General features: G+C 46.3%; 2 protein-coding genes across 3 annotated transcripts in view; one reads left to right on the plus strand and one right to left on the minus strand.

Annotated features, from left to right (window-relative positions):
* The first annotated feature begins 427 nt into the window (after positions 1 to 427).
* Positions 428 to 3,869, plus strand: mrpl2 (mitochondrial ribosomal protein L2). Its single transcript, XM_030106015.1, has 8 exons — positions 428 to 531; positions 1,043 to 1,126; positions 1,218 to 1,383; positions 1,620 to 1,761; positions 1,886 to 2,001; positions 2,079 to 2,189; positions 3,070 to 3,143; positions 3,226 to 3,869. The coding sequence occupies exons 2-8, from the start codon at positions 1,055 to 1,057 to the stop codon at positions 3,433 to 3,435; spliced, it is 891 nt and encodes a 296-aa protein (XP_029961875.1). The 5' UTR covers positions 428 to 531; positions 1,043 to 1,054; the 3' UTR covers positions 3,436 to 3,869.
* Positions 3,676 to 17,802, minus strand: part of LOC115398944 (phosphofurin acidic cluster sorting protein 2) — a 44,988-nt gene continuing 30,861 nt past the window's right edge. The window contains exons 9-25 of one of the 2 annotated variants that reach the window (XM_030106013.1): positions 17,420 to 17,571; positions 16,456 to 16,549; positions 15,353 to 15,436; positions 14,148 to 14,275; positions 13,877 to 14,009; positions 13,697 to 13,801; positions 13,451 to 13,557; positions 12,304 to 12,458; positions 12,111 to 12,221; positions 10,924 to 11,026; positions 10,266 to 10,298; positions 8,834 to 8,876; positions 8,711 to 8,753; positions 7,656 to 7,794; positions 7,351 to 7,574; positions 6,745 to 6,858; positions 3,676 to 6,547 (exon numbers count right to left, since the gene is read on the minus strand). In XM_030106013.1, coding sequence (XP_029961873.1) covers positions 6,432 to 6,547; positions 6,745 to 6,858; positions 7,351 to 7,574; positions 7,656 to 7,794; positions 8,711 to 8,753; positions 8,834 to 8,876; positions 10,266 to 10,298; positions 10,924 to 11,026; positions 12,111 to 12,221; positions 12,304 to 12,458; positions 13,451 to 13,557; positions 13,697 to 13,801; positions 13,877 to 14,009; positions 14,148 to 14,275; positions 15,353 to 15,436; positions 16,456 to 16,549; positions 17,420 to 17,571 — 1,884 coding nt within the window. In that variant the 3' untranslated portion in view covers positions 3,676 to 6,431. The remainder of the gene's footprint in view (positions 6,548 to 6,744; positions 6,859 to 7,350; positions 7,575 to 7,655; positions 7,795 to 8,710; positions 8,754 to 8,833; positions 8,877 to 10,265; positions 10,299 to 10,923; positions 11,027 to 12,110; positions 12,222 to 12,303; positions 12,459 to 13,450; positions 13,558 to 13,696; positions 13,802 to 13,876; positions 14,010 to 14,147; positions 14,276 to 15,352; positions 15,437 to 16,455; positions 16,550 to 17,419; positions 17,572 to 17,802) is intronic. The other variant, XM_030106014.1, reaches the window with a different exon arrangement.

Below are 17,802 nucleotides of genomic sequence, written 5' to 3' on the forward strand. Positions count from 1 at the left end.
TATTATTATGTAACATTTTGAATGTGAAAGTCTTGTATTTGTTACATTGCATGCTGTTTTCCATTTGATGGCAGGTCTTTTGATTTGTTGAGATTGTTTGTGTGTATTTTTTTTTTCAAATCGGTGGTCCATTTGTGTTCATCTATTATTATGCAATTGCCTTCCGTGTCTTTGTGATTTTCATGATCCAGGGATGCAGATTATTGCAGATGCATTGAAGGAGATCTCACGTTGTAAACTGAGTGCTGCCACCTAGTGGCCAAACCCAAAACAGTCGTTAGAAAATGTGGTTGAAGACGGATTCAAACTATGTGCATGTCAACGCATCCCTTTCACATAATGCAAAGAAAATATTTATTATCATTTTTAACATGAATATTCCACCATTCTAAATACACAAAAATTACACTAAGGCGACGCTGACGTCATCACTGTGCGACGCAGCGTGTAGGATCATGAAGGACGCCGAGAGGAAACTGTGGATGGAATAAAGTCAGATTTACATGTTGGCTTAAATCGTATCAAACCCAGGTTTGTTTCACGAAGCTCATGTAAGGCGTGTTGTTGTATATGTTACGATCACTGAACAGAAAACTGAAGGAAATGGAAATTAATCTGGGGAACACCCGGCTAAGCTAACAGAGGCTAACGGAGGCTGTCATTGAACATTGAACATAATTCCAGAAACACAATTATTGAACTCTAGCCCGTTACAATCTTGAGCAGAGACAGTGCTTGGGTCATTCAAGTTCGACTGATTTCGTCCGCACTGCATACGTGAGTGTATTTTGTGTCGTATTTATTGAGTAGTGCATTTAATCACTGAATATGTAAGGTTCCAAACGTTAAGTTAGGCGCTGATTTGGTGGGATTTGCAGAATATGACCCAATTATGTAATTCACAGATGCTTCATGGCATACTTCACGGAGAAATGTATCAAATGAAAACATTCCGAGAACATGTACTACTCAATTGAAAGAACTTTGATCAAATACATTCATTGAGCAGTAATATCAGGTTGGCTCTGCTCTCTGCCTGCAGAAAGGTTCAGTGATGGCGGTGTCCTGTCTTAGTCGAGCTCTGCGCTCCCTGACTTTGTCCCAGCCGGGTCTGATCTCCTCACAGGTAAAAATTAAACCACTGTCACCCCAGTAAAACTCTGTCACATGATTACTGTTTTCCAAACTGACTGTGTTTCTCTTCGTGGTGCTGGCAGGTGGTGGCCCAGTCAAAGGGACCTCAGATGTACAGCCTCGTAGGACAGTGCAGAGGATTCCTCACCACAGCATCTCTGGAGCAGAACAGGATAAACTGGAAGCAGAGGGACAAGTACAGCATCAAGCCCATGGGGATGAGGAAGACAGGAGGCCGAGACCACACAGGTAAACACAGCCACTTTTTTTTTTTTTTAAATACAAGATTGATGAATTGCAGTGAGAATGATCCTCGGTTGCAGCCAGTTTTCAAAACCAAGAAAGTAATTTCAGATGAATTCAATGTGTATCTCATCAGTTTAGGATGTTCAGTTCAGCATAAGGGTGAATTCTCACAGCATTTTTGTTGCATTAACCGTTATAACCGAGAAAAAAACTCACTTATTTTCTTGTTTACCCCACAGGAAAAATCCGTGTACACGGCATCGGTGGAGGACACAAACAAAAATACCGCTGGATAGACTTCCAGCGATTACGCTACGAACCTGATAAAGAGGGGAAGCCTTTTGAAGAAAAGGTGATTGAAGTGAGATACGACCCATGCAGGTGAGCATCTGCTCTAACACACACACACACACACACACACACACACACAGGACTTCGATCGGTGTTTATAATAGAAATATGAAAAAAACCAAAAAGGTTTCTGAATGGATTTTTGTCCCCTCAGATCTGCTGATATCGCTCTGGTAGCAGGAGGGAACCGGAAGAGGTGGCTCATCGCCACGGAGAACATGCAGGCGGGAGATACCATTAAAACATCCGGAGTTATTGGGCGCATGGCAGGTACGACGCGGCTGTTTTTTCTGTTAGAACTGCGTTGAGATGACCGGGGTTTTAATGTGGAATGTTCGACTGTGCAGTGTCGGCCAACGAGGGCGACGCCTACCCGCTGGGAGCGCTCCCTGTGGGAACGCTGGTCAACAACCTGGAAATACAACCTGGCAAGGGGTCAGAGCTCATCCGAGCTGCAGGTAATTGAACTTGATGAGCGGACTGCTGCAGCTACAACTGAGCCAGTTTTGACTTAAGTTCCCAGCAAATGCAACACAGATGATGCTGCAAAACATAAAGCATTGGATGGAAAGAGAGCATTTCTAAAAAACTTCCACATGTAATTTTTGTTCAAATCCCAGTCTGCGACAGGAAGTACATACAGTGTTCAAACTACGGTGCAAGTTGCTTCGACCAGCTGTTGTTACCCTTTAAAAGAGCAGTTAAATACACAGCAACAAATATGTAGTTTATTTTGCATATATCAAAAAAAAAAAAAACACTTTATTTTGAAGTTTTTCAGTTATTTCAACTGAACTTTTTAGTTGTTTGTTGATTTTTCTCCACATTTCAAACATGCATTTTTATTCCACTTTCTTTATAAACTTTTTTTGTTGTGGTTATGCATGGTTAACATACCAAGGCTTGGGTTTAGAAATGTATGAACTTTTTCAAGATCAAACATTTTATTTCTGCAGTAACAAGTGCAAAAAAAATTAGATTGTGTTAAACTGCAGTGCGAAGTACTAAAATGTCAGCGACTAAATACACAAAAGGCACTTTCACGGGTGACATTGAAAGATGTCACTCATTAATTAGTTCAGGAGTGTGAAACGTGGACAGTGGACCAAAACTGTCTGAAGTGAGGGCTTTGCAAAGTGTTTAAAACAAAATAATTCAGTAAAATCAAATCATGTGCAGTTCCAAATTTGTCCACTTGGGGTCGCACTGTTTGAGGCTGATGTGAAGAGGACAGTGATGCAGCTTTAACTTGTCAAAGTTGTGTACATTAAGAAAAAAACCTGAGTAACACAAATGTGAATGAACAGACTGAAATGTGTTTTCTCTTTTCGTTTCCAGGCACAAGCGGAGTTTTGCTGCGCAAAGTAAACGGCACCGCCATCGTTCAGCTTCCCTCCAAGCAGCAGGTTCAGGTGGGATTATCTTCTCAAGGATTACACTTGTTTTAACACATTTTGCTGCATTAAGCTGAAAGGCTGTGTTGCACACACACAGGTGTTGGAGACGTGCATGGTGACGGTGGGACGCGTCTCCAACATCGACCACAACAAAAGAATCATCGGCAAAGCCGGCCGCAACCGCTGGCTCGGCATCCGGCCCTCCAGCGGCCTGTGGCAGAGGAAGGGCGGCTGGGCGGGACGCAAGATCAAACCGCTGCCCCCCATGAAGAGCTACATCAACCTGCCCTCCATCTCCGCCCCCTGAGGAGCGCCCGGCGCCGTCTTCCGCCATCTTGTCTCGCCGTGCAACCCCCGAATAAAAGACGAGCCATTTGTACAGAAGATTAAAAATTTTTATTAAACACAACTTGCTTGTGAGAGCATGGAAAGAAACAAAAACAATATAAAAATCCAAAACATATTTACATCTATAGTAAAACATGCAGAGTAACCCATATTTTTAGTGGTAAGATTTAAAAATACTGTCATGTCATTTAAAATAGGGTTTGTGCAAAGACACTGGGTGGCATTTCAAGTAACAGGAGCAATGAGATGGCATGGCGTTAGCTGGAGTTTGACCGATAGTAAAAGCGTTAACACTGATGTCAGGGTTGTCGTTTTGCTGTGAGCATGCCTGCTCATTGGTCCAGTCTTGTCAAACGCCCCCATGCTACCTCCGATTTAGGGCAAGAAAAAAAAAAAGAAAAAGGAACTCTTGAGGTCAAATACATTGAAATACGCTTGTCGTGTAATATTTTCAAGGCTAAATCTGCATAACAAATTCCCTCAAAGCAACTCTGAGCCTGGTAACACTTAATGCAGCGAGGGCTGGCCAGGAGAACTCGGGACTGTGTAGTCACAGGCAGACAAACGGCGGTAGCTGCAAAAAAAATGGAACATTTAAGTGGCAGAACATTAGGTAACAGACGGCCGCGACGGTTTTTCACACCTCACAGGGCATTTGAACGCATCGGTAATAAACTCATCGTCACGCCGGCCTTCTTTCCCTTGACTATAGGTAGTGGTTTGCATTTCAAATATAACAACTCTCGTCACTCATTAACCCCCCCCCCCCTTCCTTCCCACAGAAACAAAATGTATCCCAAATTTGAGCTACAATGTGTATAAAACCACATGAAAGTGCATTACAAAGTGAGGGAAATGTATGACAACATATCTAATAGTGTTTGCATTGTACAAGACAATAGTTATGAGTTCTGGAAATATATTTGGCATTAATGTCTAGAAATAATAAGGTACACTATTTGTGCTTTCAATTTACTGAAAAGGGGGGGGGCAGGGTTTGCAATTCACAATAGTATATCTTGTATATATTTATATACAATACTAAAATTAAAAAAAAAAAAAAGCCAGCCTATCAAAGCTCATTAAGTCTTCACTTTATAAAAAGCAACAAACTCATCCAGAAGGCCCTTTGTCCAAAGGTTTCCTATTGCAAAAGGTTCACGGGTAACACTATTCAGGGAGTACCATCAAGCACACACACGCACGCACGCACACACACATCAGGCAGTGACTTGGACATCTGTGGCAAAGACTCAGCGCGCTTGTCGTCATATTTCAAAAGCAACACTGGCGGCACGTTTCCAGTCGAGTCGCTCGCGCCGGTAAATCGAGACGTAATGGTCTCGACGCGACGCCAGCAGCGCGTTTCCGGGTTCCTTCCGGCTCGCGCGCCGTGTCAAAAAGGACACCGTGGTAATTGTTTCAGGTCTGCGACGATTCGTGTTTTCGACCGGATTCTGTCGCTCAGGGGTTTTCAGAGTGTGGCCGGATCACTTGACTTTCGATCAGACCAATCGATCACTAATAGCTCTTTAACATTAACAGTCTTCTCATGCAAGATGAAGGAATCTTGATGATTAATATCACACTTATTTATTAGGGATTATATTATAATTCCACAATAAAATCTGATCTAAATGTAAATTTATTAAAATATTTACAAATTTGACCTATACTTTTTTTTTTTCTTTTTTACCATGACCACACAAAAAAAAAGAAAGAAGCTCTCCGGTGTTCCACACTTTGAAAACCACTGCTAAAATTCTAGTATCGATCTCCACAGGGACCACAATAATCGTTACATCTCGAGTTTTGACGGACAGCGTTTGGCCGAGCCGGGAGCGCTCGCCGATCGACTGTAAAGCAAACTTGACTTTTGGCACATCGACGCACAGTCTCGGTTGAGCGAGGTGGCTGCGATCCATCAAACAAATTCAACCTGAAGTGACTCCAGAAGGGCCGGATTAACAAACACAGGTGGAACCTGCCGCTGCGAGGAACGGCGAGACGGTTCATACAAGTCTAAATTTGGCTTTCAGCTGTTGGGGGGGGGGGGGGGGGTTGGATGAAGTCGTTACCCTGCTTCTAAGTGGTTGTTACTGTCCAGTATAAATGTACACTCTCACCAAAAAAGGAATAAGAATTAATTCAACTTATCAAACTGCTAATAAATGTATCATAGCTACATTCATTATAGCTACCTTCAAATACTTTGCGAGAGCTGAAGTGTGCTTCAAAACAACGAGGCAAAAAAAAAAAAAAAAGACTTCTCTGCACCTTCCTAGAAAAAAAACTGACCTGTCAGGGGGGGGAAAAGTAAAGGGACGAGTAAGAAAAACTGAGCACTGAGTTAGAAGAGAAGGTTTTCCATCTAGATTCACAGCAATATTCCAACTTTCAACAACAAAACACAAACACGGTCTCCAAACAATCGCACGCACGCCACTGCACGTCACCAGCACACTCCTCCATTGTCTATAGAGTAACAATAAATGTAGGATTTCACAGAAATAATAATAAAAAAAAAATGTTAACAAAAACAAAGTGCAAACACAGCTGCCATTATCGAAATGTGGCAAATTGTCAAAAAACCTCAAAATACCTCCGAGGCGGTAGCACAAATCTTACAAAATAGTACTTGTTCTTTTCGTAGTGTGTAAAAAAACCAAAAAAAGAAAAGAAAAGAAAAACAACAACACCCAACAACATCGAAAACATCAAATTGACGACATGAAATCTGTGTATTGAAACACGTGGTTGTGGGTCAGTAAGATTTCCACAGGAAAACTATTACTGCCGTCGAGTCTGGGGGGGGGTCGGGGGGGCCTGGCGGCTCCTCTGATTCCCGGTCGCCTCTCGATGCGACGAGCGCAGCGGAGATTCTGCTGGCATTAGAGCAGATGGTGGCACGGGGGCGGGCGGGGGCAGGTGGAGGGGAGGGGGAACAGAGGGGGTTCACACGGGCTTCGTGTAACCGAAGATTCCCACCGGGAAGTGCTTGACATGCGTCGGCCACTGGGCGGCGAGCTGGAAAAACTTGACGTCGTTCCACTCCACTCCGTCGATGGTGACTGAAAACGAACGGGAGGACAAGAGGTGAAAACAGGGAATTAAATTTAAAAAAAAAAAAAAAAAGCGCTGGTCTAAGCTGGGTGATTTACGCTGGCAGCTGTTGGACGGGAGCATAATTGTTTGTTTACAGCGGCCGGCGCTGGTGTGTTGGATCAACAGCAGATGGCGGTGCAGCCGCAGCTGGACGCTCTCTCACCTCTCAGCATGGTGTGCTGGTGCTTGGCGGTGCAGATCAACCTGCTGATGCCGTCAATCACTTGGCTCTTAGAGTCCAGCTCTTTCTCCTTGGGCTTTTTGCTGAGGAAAATAACTGGAAATGGAGGAAGAAGAGCAGATTGAGTCATGGAAACTCCTTTTTCTCTCTCTCTAGAAATGCAGTCTTGGATTTTTCTTTTCTTCTTTTTTTTGTGGAGTACTTAATGCATATTAGAACACAGGCAGTTCGGAGTGTGTGTGTCTCCAGACGAGACTGTGTGAAGTGTGATAAAGTGCCTCGAGCGGTGTCACTTGAGTCAGTGTCAGTCGGGGCTGAGGAGCAAACGTCTGAAAATAAAAAGGAACGGGGGCGTGGAGCTAGAGAGAGACGGGTTTACCGTCTGCTTCTCATCTCTGCTTCACTCTGGAGGTGAAAAGGTCCCTCTTTTAATACCGGCTCCAGGGGCGGACCCGCAGAACTCCGGAAGGAGGGTAAACTTAGCATGGCCCCCGGAAGGTGATCAAAACGAAAGCTGCCACTGATGTCCTGTGGACATTTTTAGAGCGATTACATGACGGGCAGCGAGAAGCAGGGCGGGAAGCGCACCTTTCTTGTTCTTCTCCTTGGTGACGACGGTCATGGCCATGCTGGGTGGGGGGGTGAGCTCCCCGCCGCAGGGCAGGCGGCTGACCTGCAGGGAGCGGAAGTTGCTCTTCAGGGTGTTCTTCAGTCCCACGTCTCTCTTCTCCCCTTCTTTCTTCTTCTCGGGGCCTTGCCAGGTCCAGTAGTCCACCTGCAGGCCCATCACCTCGCTGCCCGAACACGGAGATCTGCGCAGCACGGCGTCCAGTCAGACATGCACACAGAGAGGCCGGGGCGTGTTTCACAGACAGTGTGAGATGTTGTCGTACCCAGCTCCAGACAGGGCGGTGGACACAGAGGGGGACTGTGGGGGGGTTCCCCCGATCTCCTTCCCGTACGGACCAGCCGTCGGAGGGGTCGGCGAGGACAGGATGCTCGTGTTGCCGCCCATCGCGTCGTCAGAGTCCACTGCAGACAGCAGAAGGCAGGTAAAGTTAGCCACGTGCAAGGTGCAGAGGTGGGAAAACAGTGGCTCAACCCCACGGCGCCACCGTGAGGCCACAGCGCTAACCACAAGAGTTTACAAACGGTGAAGCCCCAGACCAGGATTCTAAAATCTGCAGCTCTGGAAACTTACCTGAGACACTTCATGAATCCAAACTGGTTTTTTTTTTTTTTTTTAATTATTATTAATATTAATATTTACAGCAATGAGTTTTAAAGTTTTTGTTCCTCAAGCTGGAGAATTTACATGTTTTACAGCTCCAGGCAAATTTTATTTGATGAAAAAACATCTCTTTAGATCACAAAGGTCCTGCCCCAGAATGAGATCCTGTGTAATACCACTTTGTACCACATGGGGGAGCAGAGGGTCCAGCCAGTCTGTTCCATCCTCAGTTCATAGAGACAAGAGGAAGCTGAAGGTTGTGATGTTGGACATCAGGAGAACAAACCGTTTGCTAACGGAGCAGGACCGGTGACTGAATGAACACTTCAAAAGCCCCACCTCTTCAAATCCAGACCATCGACTTGAGACTTTATTAATATTTGCACTATCACTTATTCTTAATTTGCACATTTTCTCATTTTTTTGCACCTCCCTGTGTGTTCTATGAGCCTCTGTAACGGTAAATTTCTCCAAGGTGAGATAAATAAAGTCTATTCTATTAATAAGACAATGACATTTACAAAGCAAACCGTTGTACCATCCTTAGTTGATCATTAGAATGAAAACAATTCAGATTCCACATCCCCGTCTGTATTCAGCACAACCGTTCCACTAACAGCTCGTTCCTCACGTCTACCTTTCACTGATCCTGGTCTAAAGGAATCAACAGGAAGATGTTGGAGGCTCAGAGCTCCTAAACCCCGCCGCCCGTCTCACCTGACGTCGAGAGGCTTTGCTCCACAATTCCCACTTTCACAACCTGCGATGATAAAGAAGCACGTTAAAGCTGAAGCAAACACAAAGAGCGACAACCACTTGAGCCCGATGGCGAGCTCTTACCCCGATGAATGGCACAAACTTCTGACAGGAGTCTTCGTCCGGGCTGTGGACAAAGAGAGAGCAGAGAGACGATGAGTGAGTCCAGCGGTGGCGGGGAGGTGGTGGGGGGGGGTGAGCGCTGCCAACACTCCAGTGGTGCACATGAACACTGAATGGTCCTGGAAGGAAGATGGCGTCGCCGGTGCCATGCCCCAGCGTGGCGGGACATGGCACATGACTGGCTCGGGTGGAATGGGGTCACCTCGAGGGTCACGGTACGATGAAATGAATGAGAGGACCGCTCCTTACAACCAGTCGTGCTCTGAAAGCTGTGCAGCTTCTTCACACAGCTAACTCTGACGTGTTGAAGCGATGTTTGATTTAGAGACTTCCAAAAGAATCTCTGGTTTCGTAATAAAAGAGCAAAAAATCTGAGCCGAGTCCTGTGATGTGACGACTTCCTACGCTAGGAAATAATCTCCCCTCAGTCACTGAAAAATTCATTTACATACTAAACATGATTCATATCAGGACGCCTTGCTGTCGTCCTGGTGCAAACACGAAACCCAGCATTCAGAACGCTCCCCCATTATCAAACTATTAAATTACAGGTAGCCAGATTGATACTACTCACGTATAAAAACTGTTTTTTAATGGCGTGAGACAAGATCTGTCATATCAAATCACAAGTAGCATCAGCAGCTTTGACAAACCTCCGCCGTCAGCTGCTGCTTCTCACAAAACAATGCATTTAACTCATCTTCTACAATATGTGCACACACGGGAGCGTACATGCATCAGTTAGTAGTTAGTGGCATTCACACAACCAATAACACCACCTGTGTCACATGACTGTCACGACCTATACTCCCAATTATTTTTCAACTTAAGGCTCACTACATTATTTCTCTTTGCGTCATGCAAACATCGAGTCAAAATTAGTGTGAAGGACATCGTGACATGAAGCAGTGAAACAGCAGAATGCTTCCAGGTGAATGACGGCCGCCTCAAGCTTTTATTCTATAGTGGCTGTAAAGGTTGCAATACAGAAAAGAAAAAAGTTCTCTAAGTCCAGTCTGTATGACTGTACAGGTGGAATACAGTTATATTAGTTGCGATGCCGGTTGAAGGGAAAAATGGCGCGTGTTTCCCAGATCCTGAAACCTTACACGATCTAAAAATTAGTCTCGATAAACAAAAAAAAAAAACTTCACTTTGTCAGTGTTTGTTTAGAAGGTTGTTAGGCAAATCTTCACAGCAACAACACAGAGGACGGAGTAAGAATCAAAGTCACACCAAACCAAAGACACAAGTCAGGACGGAGTGCAGAGTGGAGGCACGGTGAGTGTTGAGTGTGAAAAGGGGGGAATGTTAAACACACGGCAAGGAGCTCAAGCCAAATGGAGGAGGGCAAACCGGGAGGGCAAAAAACAAAACGAGTGGAATTAGATACCTGATATAAAAATCAAAATACAAACTTCTTTTCCTTGAATGCAAATCAAAGGGAAAGGGGAGGAGAAGGAATGCAACAGTGTTAAAACTGTGTTGTATTTAGTACCTTCTGACCAATAGGACGCCACTCTTACAAGAGGGGAAAGGGTTTGGTCAAACCTCAGAGAGAACACAAGCAAATGCACACAGAAATGCAACAGTCTGTTGAGTGTGTGTATGTGTGTGACTGTTACTTCTACTCAGAGGGTATTCATTTTTTTTTTTTTTTTTTAAACTGGAAATCAGCCAAGACCTGCATGCTCTGCTTATGTGTACCACAACACCAAATCCAATCGACTGCGGGGGCTGAAATGATTATTAGCTTCTCACGTGTGCGAGTCTCTCGATGTGCTTCGCAGATACGCCCGCAGCTGCAGGCTTGCATGCATACTGATTCAACCATGTTCCTCATGCAGCGTTGTTGACATTCCCCGGAATTAATTAAAGGCTCGGATTGACAGCCACATTTCAGACTAACATCCAACATGATCAAAATCAGAGAACATCCAATTATGTATTAAAAGTCGAGGCGGCGGAGCACAGAAAGCACACAAATGTATGCATGCATACAGAAATACTGAACATATGCAGCGGACGGACGCAGCCAGAAGCCGCTTTACCTCTTCTGTTTGTAGGTGAGCATGGCTTCTGAGATGGGGAACTGGTGGGACACGTTGGCGCCGGCCAGGTACTGAACGACTCTTCCCGCTACATCGATGTTATCTGCAAAGGGGGGGTGAAAAGAATCGATGTTAACAACAAGCGTCTCCCGTTTTATACCTGACTAACAAGCTGCGAGACAACTGATGCACATGCTCATTCGCACACGTGCCAGACTGCGAGGGGGGACCGTGCATTAATCATTTGCATTCCACTGAATTACGGAGGCGGGAGTTTGCTGAGTGTAAAATGTCATTAGAATGTTGGGAGAAGTCAGCCGTGCGACGGGAGATAAATCGTGTGTCAAGTAAAGGCCATGTTCTGCGTTGCGTGGAGCCTGCTGTGCGCCTCTGAGAACCCGGCATGAAGTTTTTTTTTTTGGAAAGCCCATTTATTTTACCCACCTGGTAAAGGTGAAGAGAAAACGGTGAAATGTAAAATAGATGGAAGATCCGGTGCTTTTAGAACGATTCAATATGAGGCGGAACTCTGTGGGGATTTGAATTCTATGAATTAATAAGTGAGAAGTGTATCGGGGCTTGTTTGAGCAGAACAAGTGATGATGGAGGAGGATGGGAACAGAAGCTCAAATACAGATGTGCGTGTGTACGTGCACGCCTGTGTGCATGCTTGTGAAAGGTACAAATTGAAAGTGGGTGTGCGAACGAAATCAAACCTAACAGTGGAGAAGCTTTCAGGGCAATTTACAACAAATTCTTAAACTAACAAATTAATGATGCTCGGATTGATTCTGGATGTTTTATTACTTTCCCGGAGTCGCGTTAATTGGCTGCAAACGGCAGAACAATTCCACGTTTTATAGCTGAAACCATTAAAAACGAGCAGACAGAAAATGCCACTAAAAGCTCGATAATCTCATCGCCAGACGAAGAAAAGCCCGTTGTGTCGCTGTGGTCGGGTGTGTGAGGCAGACGTCTGACAGCAGCCGTGATCCGAAACAGGCTGCTGCTGTCTTCTGCAACGGGGAGAAATCTTTCTCTCTCTTTTTTTTTTCCCCCACTTGTCAGCCAGTGACCCTTGCTCTGACCCCATTCCTTTCTCTTTCAGGCCGGCTGCGCATTAGACACGCGGGCCTTGCTCTGCAGCCGTGCGGGGCGGGGCGGGGCGGGGCGGCGAGGGACGGTACCTGAGGCGGGCCGTTCCGTCCTGCAGAACAGCTCTCTCCACGCAGTGTCCATAAAGATGCTGTTGAACCGACTGTCGAAGGAGGCCACGTACTTCGCCAGAGGGTGAGAGCCTGCGTCGGGGGAGCACACGAACCGTTGGTGTGACAAAAACGGCGGCACGCCGAAGGTGGACCCGCTGGACCCGCCACTCACCGATGGGGATCACCAGGAAGCGGATGTAGCTGAGCCAGTCGGGCGTCTTGTTGGCCAGCTGCTCCACGAAGAACCTCAGGATGGTGCTGAGGTAGCTCTGGTCGCCTGCCACCGCCACTTTCATAGTCGGCGGCGTCTGCGCGTTGCAGTTACAGCTGCGCGCGGAGGGAGGGAAGGAGTAATTAACCGCGAGATCTCATTTATAGAAGTAGGTCAGAGAGGGTGTGTGAGGAATTATGGACGTCAGACAGAAAAGATTCATATCTCAATCGGATTTCCCTTTATTTAAAAATAGTCCGACCCTTTTCCCTCTCATGTGGTTTGAAATTATATTAGCGGGCATCCGCAGGAGCCTGAACAGCTCGCTCTGGTTCAACTGAACGGATTGATAACCCTGCAGGGAAAAATACAAAACCGAATCAATTTTTAAAATGAATCTGAGATATTAAAAAAAACAAAAAAAACAACAACACTGAAACTGAGGTTCTGTACACTTTAAAAGACAAAACATTTTTTTTTGCCTGTTTTTCTACATTTGGCCTGCTGTGGACTTTCAACCTGTCCATCCATTTTCAGAGGGATTAGAACCAGCAACCCACATTAAAAGCAGTGTAGAAAACATCAAATGTCTACTGATTCAACTAAGTCAGAAATCTCTTCGGATTTCCCTTTTTCTTGTACGTATCTTTGTGGGATTACAAAGTTCTCCTTACTCCCCGGATTAACCATTGAGGGAAAATCCTGTAGCTGTTTATTTATTTATTTATTTATTTTTCTCCCTGTCAACATGGGAGATGAGTTTGAGGTTACGTCACACAGCCCCAGCTGGAGTAAACAAGTCGACTGAGGAGCAGGTGTGTGAATCACTGAAAGATTGCGGTTCAGCTGGATGGAGGAGAAAACACGCTTAATGGGAACAGCCTCGCGAGGGGAGGAGGTCACAGCGAGGCGGAGGGATCAAAGGAAAGGAAGAAAGAGAGCTGGACTCCAGGTTTCCAGGAGAAATCGCCCGTTCTGACGGAATGGCTTTACAGCGGGAAAGCACTTAAAGCTGCATCGACGTCCTTGAATTCTATATGAGGTATATAGTGTGTGTATGTATGTATGTATGTGTGTGTGTGTGTGTGTGTGCGTGCACGGGACTCACAATCTCTGGATACGAGTCACGATGGTGTTGAAGGCGGCCTGAACGTCGGCGGCAGAGCAGGTGGACACAATGGGCTGGCCTTGTTCGTTGAGCAGCTCGGCTACGTACTGCGCACAAACACAGATGACAGGGAGACGGCTCGCTTTCGGACGGACAAAAGACGGGTTGCGGACGCTTCGAATAAAGCCGGGTCGCGTGATGACAAGCCTGATCGCGCGCGGCGCTTGCGGTGAGAAAATCTCCCACCTGTCCTTGCCACTCCATGGTGTTGATGAGGATGATGCTCTCCGGGAGGCGCTCGTCGGAGATGAGGATCTGATTCAGCTGGTCGTACACGGACTTCCTGGGAACCTTGGAAACGGGTGAGAAGGGCGGAGTGTGAAACGGATTCTACCGGAGCGCGTCTGCAGCGGCGGCGCCGTTTACCTGCGCGATGAGCCGCGAGTCGGGGGAGCACTCGCTCTCCATGCTGCTGGTCCGGTCGCTCTGAGCCTTGGAGTTCTGCCGGTCTTTCATGGAGGTGCTGCGAGGACGTCTCTGCAGCCTGTTCTCGGCTTTGCTGCGGAGAGGATCAAACGGAAAGAGGCTGAAAACACGCGACGAACGCGAGGAAGCCGATGAACTGATCTCAAATCCCAGACTGCAGGAATCCAGCGACTCGCTGACAAAGACATGGAGCACAGGCTCGGCCGTTTACCTCGGAGACATGTGGTTCTGGGACTCCGTCTTGCAGAGTTTGCCAACAGTGCTGGTTATCCGCTCGGCGTTGACGTCCCAGTTGCTCACCTCGCCCTGCCCCGTCCCGCTGTCGTCAGTCTCTGGCTCCTGAGCCAAAACGAACACATGAGTGAAGGCAATCGGACAATACTGTTTATCACAGGGCGTCGATACGACCGGCAGTCTTAAAGAAAGAAATGTGCGCTCTGAGGTTGAAATCCATCCACATCTGGAAGCGGTTAAAAGCTGGAGGATGGACAGATTGATAGAACAAACAAAAATACATTTTTTTGTCGAGTCAGGGTTTTGTTGGTAGAGGAATGACGTTCTGCAGCCAGGAACTGATCAGACCCTTTGAGCCTCGTTTGAGAAGCCTGAACATATCATTTGTCACAATGCCAAAGGAAACACCAGGTTCTCCCATTCTGTGAGAGGAGGAGTGCAGAGAGCTGTGGTGGAGAGATCCAGGCTTGGTGAATAAGCTGCTCTTATGCCGCTTTCCAGTATCCTCAGGGCTTCAAATCTAAGATGTCTGTAGAGTTGTGGAGCATAAAGAATCAAAGACCTGCCTCCTTCAGGTTAGCATCCTGAGAATAACCCCAAGTTTTGTTTTTAAAACGGTGCAGTGTGACATCTTAGCATTAACATTTCATTTCTAATTACCGGTAGGAAGTTTCTGACTGTTTCAATGACTCATACATACAGCTCTGCCTGTGGGTGTGAAGTTCTCCTTTTTTTTTGTGAATCAAATGCAGCGTAACATTTATTTTCATTTTCAGAGCTAGTTGATGTGTGCATGCACACGTACAGGAACACCAACCGACGTTCAGCGGAGTGTTTAAAGGACGCCAAAATGGAAACACTGCGGCAAAAGAATCTACCTGTGGAGAAATCTTCATTTAACATGAGTCTGAGTTACGCTGGATGCTAGAAAAGAGATCAAAGTTCCCAAGTGTACTTTCCTTCTTAAATTATTGAACAGTAAATAACTTTATATATAAAAATTGTTTCTGTAGTGACCTATGATGCCGCCTCCTCTACTGATTCATACAGGATCCTGTTTAGTTTGTGTCTCTGCTGCATTACTTTTTCTCAGAAAACCCCCACTGGAGGGGGAAGGGGCAGGAAACCAGAAATGTGAGCGAGATATGCTCAAGGTGATGTGGTTCGAAACCAAAAACATACCCCGACGGTTGTGTCTGTGACGCCGTCGTCTTGATATCGCCCGCTTTGCGCTTTACATCTGTCCACAGTCAGAAAGGCTCCACTCTGCAGGGTAAGCACACACACACACACACACACACACACACACACACACACACACACACACACACACACACACACACACACACACACACACACACACACACACACACACACACACACACACACACACACACACACACACACGGCCATACGTTACATCTCTGTCACCACGGAGATGACTTCTCCCGGGAAAATAAACGGCACGATCTCACGTCTCCAAATGGAAATGCTCGGTTCCATCTCCTCCAGCGAAAGACCCGCCGAGCACAAGCAGCACGGCGAGCGGCTGCACATTTCACTGATCATTTGCAAACTGGAGGAAGTTGGTTTGGGCGAGCGTGCGTGCTCAGGTTCGCTCGGCCGGCCGTGTTTAAACACACCCTGAAACGCCACCGTCGATTTATTTCGGTGTTACTTCGCCGGCTTTTCAGTCGAGCTGCGAGACGTGTTGATGAAGTTGGACTGGAATGTTTACTGAGTGAAATGGAGGGCCCCAGCCGTCTGAAAGGCTCTTGGCTATTTTATTACCGGCTAAAATGGATTCCCAGATATTTATAAATGGCTCTCCCTCTCTCATCATCACACTCAACATGTCTCTCTTCCCCTGCCCTCGTTGTTCCAGCGGGCCATAAATCTCTGAGTGGGAGTTTAGTATTGCTCCGTCCAATCTTCTCTCCAAGCATGGCGGCATATTTGTGTGTGTGTGTGTGTGTGTGTGTGTGTGTGTGTGTGTGTGTGTGTGTGTGTGTGTATGTGTTGGGAAGGTCATTTGGTGTCAGTCCCTATAAATACTGAATGGCTGCAGAGGTGAACGGGCTAAGGACTTCAGACCTGGATGCTTTTCTGCATTACATTCGTGTTCTGAATATCTTTCCTCGGGAATCCCTCGATCACAGCAAGAACACGAGACCCGCCAGAGATTTAAACACCGGGACGATAACGGGGGGAGATTCCACCACAGAACACTGTTCAATAGAAAAAGATGCACGCTCAGTAAACGGTGAGTTCCGTCATCGACTTACAGGACAGGAGAGTTCTCTCTGCTGGCTTTTTTGGCTGTGTATGCTTCCGATTTCCGTCTGGGAGCTGGAGTGAGACATCCCTTCAAAAAACGGCCTGCAAACAGGAAGACACGTTCTGATTGTTTATACGGCGAGGACCACCTGAGAAAACGTTGAGCTCTTCGAGTTCCACCATATGTTAACGGTAGGTCACATACCGCAGTTTCATAATCACTTTAAAAACTGAGAAAAAAAGCTTATCTTAAATGAAAAATGCTATTATTGAGCCTACAGTCACATTGTTGTGTCTCGACGTGGTGTATGGAATTTTACATCACAGAAAACACCACAGTACTGCTCCTACAATCAAGTGATTTATCGCAAATTTTCTTTAACAATCATAAAATTCTCCTTTAATGTAAGAAGATGAATGTAACGTAAAACAGGGATAATGCAGAGGGATGCTGCATGAACCCCATTCTCTTATGTTAAAGTTTCACATAAACTGCATAACCTGCACGCGGGGGTTGAAGCTTTAATAGAAAGTTTGCTTCGGTTTACTTTGTCGACAAATAACTTTCGCCAGCTGGCTTTCAAGGTAACAGATTTCCCCCTCAGATCTTCACGGTTCATCAGTGATCACTGTCGAACATGACAGAACATCTGATCTTCATAAAGCTGGAAGGAAACCGAAGGATTTCAGATATGAATCAGTTCATAGTTGGATTGTGCGCAAAAAGGGTTTAGTGCTGTGATGCTAGCCTAATGATGAAATGACTCCAAAAGTACAAAAACAGAGAGCTCAGCTTTTATGAGTCCACTATGAAGAAGCAAAGTGCGTTTTGTCTGTGTTGAAGCAAGCTGCCGGACTGGGATGACCCGGAGCTGATCGATACGAGAATGGCTTCAAACAAAGAATGTCTTCTTAAAAGAAGTCTGAAACCGGACTTCCTGAGGAATGACCTGGAGGCAGACGTCAACGTACTTGAGTTTGGGCTTCGGAGTGCTCAGGACACTCTCGTTGTCCTCCATCTCTGGCCCGCTGTCGCTCTGGTTGTACACCTCTAGACTGTCGTAGAGCAAGTCCAGATCCTCCTCTACCTCCTGGGTCTGGTCCACCGGGTCGGAGTCCAGAACCTGCCGGAGCGATCACAGGTTTGGTATGAAGGAAGTGTGGTTCGGTTCATCAGTGAGTGACTTTCTCGGGCGGGCCGATGGAGCCTGAAGAGTGAGCGCCAACACGGAAGGCTGCAAAATGAGAAAATCTATGCAAGAAATATATCACCGCCCCGGTTCTAAGCAGGGTAATTAAAAGGTAAGTGAGTGCTGGAGGAGATCTGAGGTGCTGAGCCTTGTTCTGCCAGCTGC

This window comes from Salarias fasciatus, chromosome 13, assembly GCF_902148845.1.
Source record: "Salarias fasciatus chromosome 13, fSalaFa1.1, whole genome shotgun sequence".
Classification (NCBI taxonomy): Eukaryota; Metazoa; Chordata; class Actinopteri; order Blenniiformes; family Blenniidae; genus Salarias; species Salarias fasciatus.

Bases quoted from the DNA above. Each gene is read 5' to 3' on its own strand.
- mrpl2 (XM_030106015.1), top strand. From the start codon at position 1,055: ATGGCGGTGTCCTGTCTTAGTCGAGCTCTGCGCTCCCTGACTTTGTCC. The intron at 1,127-1,217 runs GTAAAAATTAAA...TGGTGCTGGCAG, and splicing joins CGGGTCTGATCTCCTCACAG to GTGGTGGCCCAGTCAAAGGG. The intron at 2,002-2,078 runs GTACGACGCGGC...TCGACTGTGCAG, and splicing joins AGTTATTGGGCGCATGGCAG to TGTCGGCCAACGAGGGCGAC.